The sequence below is a fragment of the Lepidochelys kempii genome, chromosome 9 (assembly GCF_965140265.1).
Source record: "Lepidochelys kempii isolate rLepKem1 chromosome 9, rLepKem1.hap2, whole genome shotgun sequence".
Classification (NCBI taxonomy): Eukaryota; Metazoa; Chordata; order Testudines; family Cheloniidae; genus Lepidochelys; species Lepidochelys kempii.
The window spans coordinates 96,309,606-96,323,029 of NC_133264.1; the positions used below are offsets into that span (position 1 = coordinate 96,309,606).

At 44.8% G+C, this 13,424-nt stretch overlaps 1 protein-coding gene across 7 annotated transcripts in view; it reads left to right on the forward strand.

Moving 5' to 3' along the window:
* The window catches only part of FGF13 (fibroblast growth factor 13), a 384,330-nt gene that overhangs the window by 3,300 nt on the left and 367,606 nt on the right, over positions 1 to 13,424 (forward strand). For 4 of the 7 annotated variants that reach the window (XM_073358426.1, XM_073358428.1, XM_073358429.1 and 1 more), the window contains exon 2: positions 552 to 724. In XM_073358426.1, the coding sequence (XP_073214527.1) occupies positions 676 to 724 (49 nt within the window). In that variant the 5' untranslated portion in view covers positions 552 to 675. Of the gene's footprint in view, positions 1 to 285; positions 725 to 13,424 lie in introns of those variants that run through there. The other 3 variants (XM_073358424.1, XM_073358423.1, XM_073358425.1) reach the window with 3 other exon arrangements.

Sequence of the window (13,424 nt, forward strand, 5' to 3'; positions counted from 1 at the left end):
GCCTGAACCCCCCCACCCCCGCCCGTTTCTAGCAGGAGGGTCTCCCGAGGCTCTGGCCAGCAGCGCCCGCGTCCTGGCCAGCAGCCCCCTCCCGGCCACCACTCGCCTGCGGGATCCCTGGGGCGGAGGGCAGCGGGGAAGGGGCGGCGGGTCCCCTCCCTTGTCCTGGCCTTCCCCCGGCCGGCGGCGACCCCGTTCCGCTGTGTGCCCGCGCCTTCCTCCTGCGGGGGGATGCGGCGAGCTCATCCCGCACCCATCACCCCCCCCTCCGGTCTGCTCCATCCCCCCCACCCCCGCCGCCCCTCTGGGCTGCCCCCGCCCCGGGCGCCCGGAGCCGGGGAGGGGTCTGCTCCGTGCAGCCGGGACAGGTGGGGCGGCGGGCGGAGAGCAGGGCCGGGGGGAGACTCTGCCCGAGCGGCCCCGTCACTCACCCCACCCCGTCTCCTCTCTGGTGCAGCGGCGGGGAGACTCCGCACCGGCCGAGGAGGAGGAGGAGGAGGAGGAGGAGGAGGAGGAGAGATTGATTTATTTATTTTTATTTTTGCTTCCAGGATCCCCTCCCCTTCTCCTCCCCCCTCGCCCCCCCTTTCCCCCCCCGCCGAGGTTTCTCTCGGGGTCCGGCCGGCCGCGGTCCGCGAGTCTCCTGGGGGAATCTCGCCGAGCAAGCTGGGATCTATGAGCGGGAAGGTGATCAAGCCCAAAGAAGAGAAAGATGCTTCCAAGGGTAAGTCCGCCCGAGCCTGCTGCCTCGCATGAACCCGGCTTGCTCCATGCATCGTGCGTCCCTCCTGGTGACCTGGCGGGGGGAGGGGGACACACACAACACCCCCCCCCAACCTCTGCTTGATCGGGGGGGGGCCTGCTGGGGGGGGGGTGAGAGCAGCATCCCGCCGGGGGGGCGCGGTGAGTGCTGCCCCTCTCCGGCCATCGGGTAGCGCCAGGTGCCTGGACCGGGTGTCAATAGTGTGTGTGAACGGGAGGGAGGATAATTCGCTTCTGTGCTCGCAGCAATGGGGGGGGGAGGGGTGGGGAGGCAAATGGGGCTGCCATGGGGCCCGCAGTGCTGGATGCGTCGCCCCGAGAAGTTCCCCCCGCCCCAGTTTCGAGCCGGATCCGGGCTGGCTTTGCAATCAGGTGCGCGGCCAGCTTGGGAGCGATCCCCCAGGCCGCGACCCCTGCGATGCTAGTCTGCTCCCTGGCCCCGGGGAGGGGGGGGTCACAGGCTGCGAACAGGGAGCCGAAAGCCCCTGCGCCCCCCAGCCAGCGGCAGCGGGTCCCCTGTTGTAATCTGCACCGGGGAGGTAGGGGCGCGTGTGGGGGTGTGTGGGGGGGGATGCTATGTATCAGATTCACATCCCCCGCCCCTTGGCCAGCTCTTGCCAGGCAGTGGCCGGGTTTTGCTCCTGGATGTAAACTGGGTAACAATTGCCATGGAGACGGGGGAGGAGGAGGAGCGGAGTTGTGGGGAGCCGCCGGCGGATTAGTTCGCTGTGCAGCTCTGTGGCGTGGCTGGGGAGACGCGCAGCGGCAGGACAGAATGCATCGGAGGGGTGGGGTGGGGGGACTGCTGGTAACCAGGGGGAGATGCTGCTGCTGCTTCTCCCCGCTCCCTCACAAGGCTGGTGCAGGGTTTCCATGAAGAGCCCTTCCCCCACACGCGGGCCGTGTCCATGGGGTTAGTACACACCTTGGGCTGCGTGCAACGTGGCCGACTAGATCCCAGAACAAGAGCAGCGTTTTGCTTAATAACAATTAACACAAATCTGCTGTTGGCCGTGTAGAGCATACAAGCAGCCAATCGCAGGTGTCAGGCTTTAATGGACTTGACACACAAGGTTAAATGTGACCGGCGATTAGTCTGTATTAGGGCCTGTCTCATGTGGAATACTGGACGAGTGCATTTGGGAAAGTCGCCTGTGCCTACTGGATCTTTTTAATAAGGAACATTGCTACCCATTTCCAATATATCTATCAACAGCCTTAAATATTTATTTATGTGATAGAGTGGAGCCACTGGGCTCTTACAGGTGAATTATGCCATGTTTTTAACCTTCCATGAAGAAAAAAACTGTTTCTGGCTTTTAAAAAAAAACCCACAAGTTTTCTGGTATGTTATTTATTTGTTTTTAGCAGTCCTAGCACATCTTGACCAAAGCCAGGTAATTCAGTTTCAAGGCTGACATCCTTTTCATGTATTCCTTTTTTTAACTTTTTAGTTTCTTGGCTTCTAAAGTCGTGATAAAAACATTGCATCGTGCAAACCTGTTTTTGCGTTTAATATGCTTTTTAAACGAAGTTTTTTGTTTCCTCTTGTTATATGGTATCTATTGTCTTCAGAATATTGTTTTAAAATATTTTTATTGAATTGCTTTTGGTGGAAAATATGAAAATTCATAATCCCGATGTGTCATAAAAAACTACACTTTCCAAAGAAAAAATTCTTACACTGAATGGTCTTTCCTTTTAAAAATATACTTCACTGTAAAAGTCTGGTAACAACCATTTTTTGTCAATGGCTTTGTTTACCAAAACGGTCTCAAAATAACTTAACAAGCAATACAGAGTGAAAGGTTCCTGCATTCCAAGGAGTTGCTTTGCATGATTTAGAACTGCATTATAATCTTAAACAAGAAGATTCTGTAATGCTTGCTCTTTAGTGTAACATTTCCAAATTTTCGATGTAACTTAAGTGTTTAATGTTTTATTCAGTCTGCAAATCATTATCTTTATCTTACACTTTCTGGTGCGTATGTATAGTTTGCGTGGCATACTCATATTTCAAAACATTGAGGCAAACACATATAACTAACTGAGACTGAGTTACACACACACACGTGTCTCTGAGCATATACCATAAAGTGTATATGTTAAAACCCCAAAGGAAAACTACATTTGCATGAGTCTTTTGTGCACACTTTAGAACTGGCATTAGTGTCTTCTCTCTTAATCTAGATCTAAACTTAAATTGACTAATATATCAAAAATCATATTAGAGACAACATAAGGAGATAATATTTACAGGAAGCTTGATATCTTTGTAGCAGTGCGTGGCTATAGTTGTTTTCTTTGAGCTTCTGAAGTGTACCCCAATGTAGTGATAAGGAGATAATATTGATCAGTTTCTGCATGGAAGTTCTCTTCAAAGGCTACTGATTTCCTATTTGAATGAGTTTTTCTTCAAAACGGTTGGAGGTTTCTTGGGGTGACTGACAGTGATGGCATTCTTAACGAAACGTTTAAAACGGAGACCGCCATTCTCAAAATGGGCTGGCTGTTCTATCTGTGTATCAGAACTGTACTCTGATTGCAAACTAGAGGAAGGTTTGCCATTGTATATATGTGTACACTCTTTATGCTTCTGGGTTGGCTAACCCGTCCTGGCAAGGATGATGCACAGTTATATTTATGTAAATTCACATGGTTTGTTTTGGAGAGATTTTCCTGCATCCCTTGTTCTCTCAAATATATTGTGGAGTTTAAGAACCGGATATAAACAAAGCTCTCAGAATACTATGGTTCCACACTGAGTGACAACGCAAATTGTTTTCATAGTGTGAATTGAATATCAATCTTTCTCTTTATACTTTGAAACTTTGTATCCAAGAGGAAAACTCTTATTTATTCTCAAAATAAAACTCTCCCTTCCCCATTGTTTTTAAACTGGACTTGTAAGGTCAATTTCAGAGCTAATATAAGCAGATCAAACTCCATTGAAGTCTGTGGAATTACCTCTATTTACACCAGCTCTTAACTGGGTCCATGAAATAGGTCCTGATTACAATAGAATGTTGTAATTCAACATGAAAAGTTGAGTCACTGGATGTGGAACCTGGCTAGGAAATAACAAGACATGCATAGGAAGTGTTCGCTGCTTGTGTTAAGTATTTAGGTCAAATTGTCTATTCAGTTACACCTGTGCAAACTCCAGTAAGGGACTATAACAGAGGGAACAATTGTCTCTAATTTAAAAATAACTGCTCTCCTTGCATCCTCTTTGGAGAGGGAAGCAAGTGTTAGCCTCAACTCTTGTTAGTGCCCCTATTTATAACTACTTACCTGTAACCACAGCAGCTGCTTTTAAAAATAGTTAGTCAGTACCAGAAGAACAGGTATTTCAGCCTAAGTAATCAATGTGAATTAGTGCCATGAAGCAGGGCATATGCACCTTTAAATTGTAGAAAATGCTTCAGCAGATATGAAAACATTTAAGATGCAAACATTGATTTCTTGTCTAAAAATGAGTATTAGACAAGCTGCAAGATACATCTCCATCAGTGGTGGGATATAAACTCAGAGTCCAATTGCATAGCTGGATTTACATCCATGCCTGTACCAAATACTCTGGCTGTTTCATTTCATTTTGAAGAACCAAAGTGCGCACCCTGACTGCCCCCTTTGCACAAATGCAGGGCCTGAGCTTGCTTTCCTTCTGACTGCAAATTTCCCTTTGGCTTCACGGGGAGTCTTGGGTGCTCTAAGAATGCTGCATAAGGCTCTTCGTTCTTGCTGTAGTAGTTTGGCCATCAGAAATAGTTCCCTTTCAATTTGAGTTATGTATTCAAGAAATAGGCTCTGTTAAGTACATGTTTATCTAAGGATGAACATTTTGACCAACTCCCTTCAGTCTGATTCCTTACCTGTGGGGTATTGAGAAGTGTGTGTGAGTGGGCCGGGGGGAGGGAGGGGAAGAAAGGGAGGGAGATTGTGTGTGTGGAATAGGGGTGACAGTGGCAAAGCAGATGGTTTTTTAGGTAATTCTTTCCTGAAAGATCTTTTTTTTGTTGGAAATTTTGTCTGAGGGCTTCTTTTGAGTAGTCTGTCTACTCCCTTGGAGAACGGTATAGCCAGCGTCACAGATGGATACCTATGAAGAGTCTCGTTCTATGTTGGGGCTTTATCAGGATCATCCATTTGGGGCTAAGATATTTTGTTTTTCTTTGTTAAACTTGTGGTTGGGTGAGACAAGCCTTACAGTGAAGGAACAGGGCTTTAGAGTCTTCAGTGGGCTTTGGATCAGGTCCTGATTCCTGAGAGAACTTATGCTGTGTCATATTCATATACTATAACCTAGACACTTGCAGGATTTAGTTCAATCTTTTGGATGGGATGCAGTAAACTGATGATTCCCACATACATGTCCCTGCTGAGGACACTGGGGGAAAATCCCCCAAATCAAAGAAATGGATTATCTTCCCCCCCCCCCCCCGCCCTTTCCCTCCCATTGTGCAGTTTCAGAACTTCACACAGCAAGATGGCCATAGTCTTTCTTCCTGTCGCCTACCTTGGCTGCAAGGTTTGATAACTTTACACAGAAGTTTGATAGCCTAAGCCGGCAGAGTGACACAATGCAGGTGCTATATTTTCTCTGTCTGAAGGCAAAATTGAGGGAATATTTTTAAAGCTGACTGTTCTCAGATTGAAGCTCTGTTGAAACAGTGGTGGTCAGGGTGAAAGATTTCGGAAGGGTAAGTAGTGTTTTAGCTTGGAGTCAGCAGGAAACAGAGTACATACAAAATTCAGGGGCCCGGCAGAAAAGCCAGAGCTCTGGGAAACCTGCTGCTGATTGTCTTGTTTGTGGGCGTGCTCCCTAATACAGTATGATCCACTTTATGATTGAAAGGTCTAAGGAAAACTGAGAAAAAGAAATAAGCTGATCTCTACAGTTGTAACACTTGCTGATTCATGGGACAATTACTTCTTTTAAGGACACAAGGTAGAGCAGTGTAAAGCCAAGATACGCTGCTAATTTCCTGATCTGAGCCTATGGACTCAAAATACGTTGCAGATGGGAAAACCTTGTGACAAAACCTGTTGGTGCCAAGGCACTGTTGTTCTGCCAAATCTGGTAGAAAGCAAGGAGTTTCTCTTTATCGAAAGTTTCCTTGCCCATTTTGGATCTCAGAAAATAGAACACCGGTGGACTTCACCAGTGACAACATCTTGACTGTTTTCTGTTCTGGTAGCTAGCTGCCAGTGATAGACTGGATCTAAGTATGGCCCAATGCTACTACTGACTTCTGCATCAGAAGTTGTGTTTGTATCTTAATCACTTACTCAGAATTAATGGATAAACTTGGTTGTATCATTTTGTTTCCTGCCTATTGTAATTATAAAGGCACCTGCATCGATTCTGTTTGAGACCTCAGAGATACTTGACAAGATATCTGCATTACCCACTGTAAAACTATGGCCAAAATCTGAAGCAAGGCCCCCTTATATTTAATATTAACATCCCACGTCACAACAGATGTTCATCTCTTGGTGTTAGGTTCTCATCCATTCAAAATTCCCATTGACATCAGTAAGAGTTCTGTGTATCTGGCTGTAGGATTGGTTCCAATTAGTGGGCTGTTGTTAACATATTCATGCTTGGAATATTTACAGTAACAATCTCTTGTTATGACTCATTATCTGTAACTGCATTTGGTTCTGCAAAAGTACAACTCTTCTAAAATGTAATAACTCCTTCTGAATCTCAAGGTGGTATCCTCAACATCCGACCTCTATTTATAGGACACTAGCAATTAAAAAATATGGAAATCACCTTTCATATCAAAAATCCACAATGTTCTCACACTAGTTTTCTGTATAAGTTGAAGGATTCTTCATTAAAATGACAGTTGTAGACCCCAATTCTGAACTCTTGGACTTCATAATCTTTTAACTCACATATAGCTGGTATCTATGATGAAGAACTTGCTGATTGTATAGAAGGCAGTGTAACCCTGTCATCTTTTTATAACTAGGATTAGAATGAAATTTAAAGTAATCATACATGCCTCCCAGCAGGTTACAAAAGCCTATCTTCAAAAGGAAACTCCAAAGACAAAGGAAACCAAAAAAGAAGAAAAGCCCCAAAGAGCCCTGCAAGGAGCTGCCAAAAGGGATGAATTCTAGTGTCCCATGCAGATCCAGAAGAAAGGCAAAAGCATGTGGCTCAGACCTCAGGCATGTGTGGGTTCTCCTGAATGCCACCCCCAGTCCTCTGAAGACTTATCTTTAAGTGGTGTTTATGTAGCTTGTGATGTGATTTTTTTTCTACAGAAGCACTGATATTACCACTGTGCTTTGGGAATATTATACAGCAGTATAGTGGTGGGTCAAATGCATGTTAATTTCCCACACCTTTTTTACTACAGTACATGTAAGAAGCAGAGATACTTCCAGTGCATTCTGGTTTTCCTTCCTTTGTGGAAAAGCTTGCCGAATCTTACTGATCAGTCCCTCCTTGCAAGCAGTGAACATACAAAACCTTAGATTTCTGTAAAGTGTTTTATTACTATTATCAACCTGTATACAGTGTCTTAGATTTACATGAGAGACAAGGTAGCTAAGATAATATCTTTTACTGGACTAACTTCTGTTAGTGAAAGAGACGAGATTCAGGTCAGACCTGAAGAAGAGCTCAGTGTAAGTTCAGAAGCTTGTCTCTTTCACCCACAGAAGTTGGTCTGAGTTAAATTAACTCACCCAGGTTGTCTCTTTTAATAGCGTGGAACCAACACAACTACAACAATGGCAAATTTAATCTCTTCATGGCATATTATAAACATTATATTAATACCCATTTCCCACTTCAGAGCCGACAGTCCAAGACTCTGATCCTGAAAGCATTTGTGTGTGTGATTTTTAACTTACTTTCTGCAGACGAGTAGCCCTGGTGACTTCAGTGGAATTACTAGGTTTCATATTTTGTAGCAGCCTTAGTAACTAACTTCAGCTTTGGTATACTTTGTTTTCAACAGTTTCCTAACGGAAAGCTATTGGCTCTCTAGCCATGTTGTCCCCATGTAGTTTAGCTTGGCATTCTGAAAATTCATCTGGAAAGAAGCATGTTGACTGTGTATGTGTTGTACGACTTCACTTTTTGGCATGGGATGATATTTTATCATCTCTCTTTGGTCACTTAGGCAAGAGGCTTGTTTCTGTTACTGATAATACGGCTGCCTACTCGATAGTTGTAGTCTTGTTGGGAGCAGCAGGGGATGGGGGAATTGAAATGCACATGAGGCAGGGAACACTTCAGTCTCATCAGTGTGGAAAGTGTATGATAATGCTAAGACTGAGATCTCATTCGAAACAGAATTAGTTTTATGAAAGCTGTGTAGGAGGCGAGGTCAGTGTAAGAGGAAGGGAGGGTCAGCACTCACTGAACACTTCTAATGTTTTAATAATTAGAGTATCACTTTGGGGGGAGAGATTGATTTGACTCAAACATAATGGAACAAGGAAAACTCAAGAAATAGCAATTAAATAGCCGCATGTCTGCTCTGGGGTTCCATCTCTCATGCGCTTTACAGGCTTGACAACATTAACTAGAGTTAGGGAGCACGTATTACCTCTAAGAGGGTGGTAGTGGGTTAGTGTAACAGCTGTCTTTAGTGGTGAATCTAAACTCCCTAGCCTGTGGGTACCCACTTGAGAAAACCAGTAATATTGTTTTAATTGCCACCACCAGCTACCGTCTTAGTTCATCTCTTCCATTGAGCTACTAAATGACTGACTAGGACAAGAGAATGTGTGGTGATTAGTAGTAGAATCGATATCACAGAGACAGTCTCAATCTGGAGTCTCTGGGATATATCGCAGACACCAAATATTAGATTTATGAATGGGAGGAAAAGAGACACTGTTTAAGAAGTACTTGTGGCACCTTAGAGACTAACAAATTTATTTGAGCATAAGCTTTCGTGAGCTACAGCTCACTTCATCAGATGTACATGCGATGTAAGTGCATTCAAAACTCCAAATTGTTGTAATTAAAACGTCTTCCTACTAAGATCAATAACAAATAAAAGCTGTGATTAAAGGCCAAAAGTATAGCTGGGTTCAAAAAAGAATTCGATAAGTTCATGGAGGATAGGGCCCTTAGCCAAGATGATCAGGGACTCAGTCCCATTCTCTGGCTGTTCCTAAACCCAGGCCCTCCGACAGAAATTCCAGGCTATCCCTGGGGGGAGGAGGGCCCGGGGCAGAAGTGACGGGCCCGTCACTTCCAGGACTGCCCGCGCTGGTCAATCGCACTGGTGCACGGGACCCACCAAAGCTTGGGCCCCGGAGTGGTCGTGCGTGCTTAGGAGCCCTGCGTCCTGCCCGGGCGATTTTAAAAGGGCCCGGGGCTCCAGGCCACTGCTACTCCGGCAGCGGCCGAGGCCCCCGGGGCCCTTTTAAATCACCCGGGCGCCTGGGCACTTGCCCCCCTTGTCGGCGGGCCTGCCTAAACCACTGAGTGCCAGACTGGTCAACTAGGGATGGATCAGTCAATAATTGGCCTGTTCTGTTCATTCCCTCTGCAGTCTCTGACACTGGCCGCACTCAGAAGATGGGAAGCTGGGCTAGATGGACCTTGGTCTGACCTTGTACGGCCATTCTTATGTTCGTTACCAATAGTAGCTTTTAATTAATATTACAATGGCTGCTGCATGCTAATGTACCTCTTTATGGAGGGGAAAACATAGGATAAGTGAGAGAGGACTGAGCCCCAAACTTCTTTCTGACCTACTAACATGTAGGTTACAGCGTGAGGAAATGCTATAGCTCTAACATCTGGCAACAGGCTACTGAGGAGGAAATTGAGCAATATGGTTCCCCGCATTTCCCCCTTCACAGCACCTTCCAGCCAGTGGCACATCCCTCTGTGTATGAGGGGATCGCAGTTAGCAAATGCAGTGCTCCTTTCACTATCTTAAATGGCTGGTGGCTGGCCTGGTACTGCCTACAAACACAGCGTTTTCTTTTTGAACCCCTGCTTTACTGGCCAGAGCTTCACTTTCAGTTGTGTTGATTGGAATACCTTGTGCAGATTCTCAGTGCAAATCTAACCAGCTTATGCGTTTCATCTTTTCTTCCCTTGTGTAAACTCTATCCCAAATTTGTTCTGTGTTACTGGGAGTAACAAAGTTAGAGTTAAATTAAAACATCATTAAAATCATCCAAGGATCACAAAATGATTTGCAGGAGGAGTTTGAGGGAAAAATAATGCTTTACAGATTTGGGTGCTGTGACTTCCATTGAGACAGGAAGGAAAAAAATATTAACAGGAAGGAGAGGACAGGAGAAAGCTGAGATTTGAAGTGTTTCAGAAGTACCGTAAGTAGATATTCTTTTTTTCAGGCTAGTTACAGAGAGTGGAGAATGGACGAGAGCAGAGAAAGGGGAATAGGTTGTGCTGGCTAGGAAACACCAATTCCATTTCATGACAGCTTCTGAGACTTCAAAATTTTGTTCCGCATAGGAACAAAATAAAAACCTATCAGCGTTTTTCACCAAAACTGAATTGTGTCAAAATGTCTGGATCAAAAGGCCAGGTTTTCAATTTCTCTCTGGCTCTCTCTCTGGCTCTCTCTCTCAGGTCCAGGGTGGATTTGAGAGAAACTGACCCATCAAAACTTGCATTGAAATTGATAGGTTTTCTCAAAAAGTTTAATCAAAACTGAAATGGCATTTTTCGACATGCTGTTATAACTATAAACAAAAGTCCTGCCTAAGACCACAGGTGTGTGTGTGTGTGAACCCATGACCCAGGAGCTCTTGAGCTGAGGTGGTGTAGGTCGGAGTGCGAGGAAAACACACAGATACTGAGGTAACGGACAAGAACAGAGAGTGGCAGAAGAAAAGAGAGGCCAGAAAAGCTAAGCAGTAAGCACTTCTCTGAGGTGCCACAAGTACTCCTTCAGTAAGCACAGAGTGACCCTGGAAAAAGCTAGAGAGAGAGCTTTTGGGCCTGGGGTTGGCTTATAGCCCTCAAGCCTCTTTTGCTAAGAAACTGGTCCGTTTGTTCTTGGTTCCTTCTGTGCTGAGACCCAGGCCTCTCTCTCAAAACAACGAGGAGTCCGGTGGCACCTTAAAGACTAGCAGATTTATTTGTTAATCTTTAAGGTGCCACCGGACTCCTCGTTGTTTTTGTGAATACAGACTAACACGGCTACCCCTGATACTAGGCCTCTCTATGTTCTTTGTAAATAAACAAAACTACCTCAAATAAATACCTGTCTATCACCAACTTCTACTTCCAACTGAAACGTCTCTAGGACCCCAAACTTTGGCTAGCTGCTAAGGTCGAAAAGGGGCAACATGAACAGTAAACCTAATACGAGAAATACATTTGAAAAGATGTTTAAGTGTGGAATGGAAGTAGAGGAGACACCTATTATATTTATGAAATTCATATTGGACCTGTACTTCTGCGGGAAAAGCCATCAGCAATAGGGGAGGGCAGGATCCCCTGTTCTAAGCTATAAGGAGCTATGTTATCTTTATTCATGCAAGCAGTGTGTGCTCACAGAAGTGGTAAGTAAAGTTTGCTCACAGAAGTGAATTTTGGGCTTGGAGATTAGATAAGCAAAGGAAGGTATGACTTGCATTTCAATTCTGACAAACTTTAAATATTTTTTCACAGTTTTTCTTTATTCAACTTGGTCTCGCTTAAAAACCTATGAAAGTGAACTCTGATCACATTCATGGCGTGTTGTCCATTGAGGACTTAACATTCTGAATATTTGACCAATGCACAATGTGCTGATTTTACCTGTGAAAACAAAACAAACCCCTGCATTTTGTAATAGAACAAGAGACCACGGTACGCATGGCACATTGAAACATTGGTCTTGTCATCCAGAGCTCTGGCACTTTCAAACATTCACTTCTATCTAATCTAATTCCCCTATTCCCCCTTCCCCCCCTCGCACGCCCTTGGAGTCCTTCTGCAGTAAACTTGTCTTTTCAGTGGTATCTGTGCAGAATCTGTGTCCTGTGTCATGCATTTTCCTATTGACTCAGACACAGCAGGAATGAAGACCCTACACAGTTATAGGGACCCTACACAATATATTTGATTCAAGTGGAGGCCACAACTTTTGAACTTAAACCTGTTTAATGGGGAAGACAACTCTTTACCTTCCCACCCCACTCCAAACAAAACTTTACGTAGTTAGCACTCTTCACCCCCACCCTTCCTTGTCTGAGGGTTCAGGTTACAGGAGAGGGGATGCACCTAACCTATACCAGATACCAAAGCCTTGCTCTTGCTACAAGCAGGGTATAGACCCTCCTCTTCATTCTATGCTTCCATGGGTCTACCTGGGATCTGGCTCTGTTTTGACTACAAAATCTGCACTGGGCCAGGCAAAGTTGAGACAAACATGGAAAGGTGCGCTGGGTCCATCCAATCCTCACTACTGAACTGCTAGGCTGATGTGGGAAAGGTGAAAAAACTAGACTATCCAGTGAGGGAAAAATTCCTTTCCTTTCCCAAGGCAACTGGGGTAATGTCCATAGTATATCTGGAGGCCTGGTAGTTCCTCATTCTGTATAAGGTGAATAGCGTGGAATCCAAAATGGGCATCGCATTTGTCTAACCAGCTCAGGAGGGATTTTAATCTTATCCAATCAGTTCTGTTCGGCCCCTTCCATGCAGCCAATGGGCTGCTGTTGCAGAGAGAGAGAACTCTTTCCCTACCGTGAGGAACCCGAGACCATGCAGACCCCAGAGGTGGCTTCCCCTTGGCTGGTCCACCAAAGCCCTCCCACTCTTCGGATGGAAGGGAGCAGTTAAAGAAGTGCATTTTAATGGATCTTTTATTTACTCTAACTGAAATGTAATAATATTTTGCCCTGTTCATCTGTGGATCCCAAAAGTATTTTACAACTAGTGAATGTATTAGGCTATGCCACTCCCTTGAGAGACAGGGAAGTATTCACATCTCTAAGAGTTGGAGAAACTACATCACAGAGAGGGCAAATGATTTGGTCAAGGTATCTCCAGCCAAATATCTGTGGTATAGTGGAGACCCTGATCTCCTGATCCCCCACACTTCCATCCTCTCTGGGTAACATGGTAAACCAAGTGTTGGTTATCAGCTATATTTATTTGTAATTTCAGTGGGAAATATTGTTTTCACCAATAGAGCAACTTAAAAAAAATCAGTATTCCATTATCTATAATGGTGTTTAAAATTAATAGCCTGTCATTCTACATCAGTGTTTCAAAAATAAATTCTGTATTAGAGACTGTCTTTGAGATAAAGAGTGGCAATAATGTCAAATTGTCATAAAAGCACATACAGGTTTGACAACCAACAGCATAACTAAAAGGATTCCGAGGGCCCGATCCTGCAAGGTGCTGAGTATCCTCAGTTTTCATAGCTGAAGTCACTGAGCACTTGCTACTGGGTCTCATATCAGTGAACATCACACGCTTTGCTGTCATGTCATGTTCCCACTCTGGCAGATTTTCACATTGAAGTGTATTTTAGAAGGAGAAATGGCGAGTGTGTGTGATGGAGGAAGAGAGTGACAAAGGCTTTGTAAAGGAATCAACAAAATACAAGACATCTTCATCTTATTCTGAATCCGCTGTTTGTCAAAGCAGTATCACCACGGCTAATCAGAGAAGGCAATGCACTATTTTTCTTTCATAAAGTCAT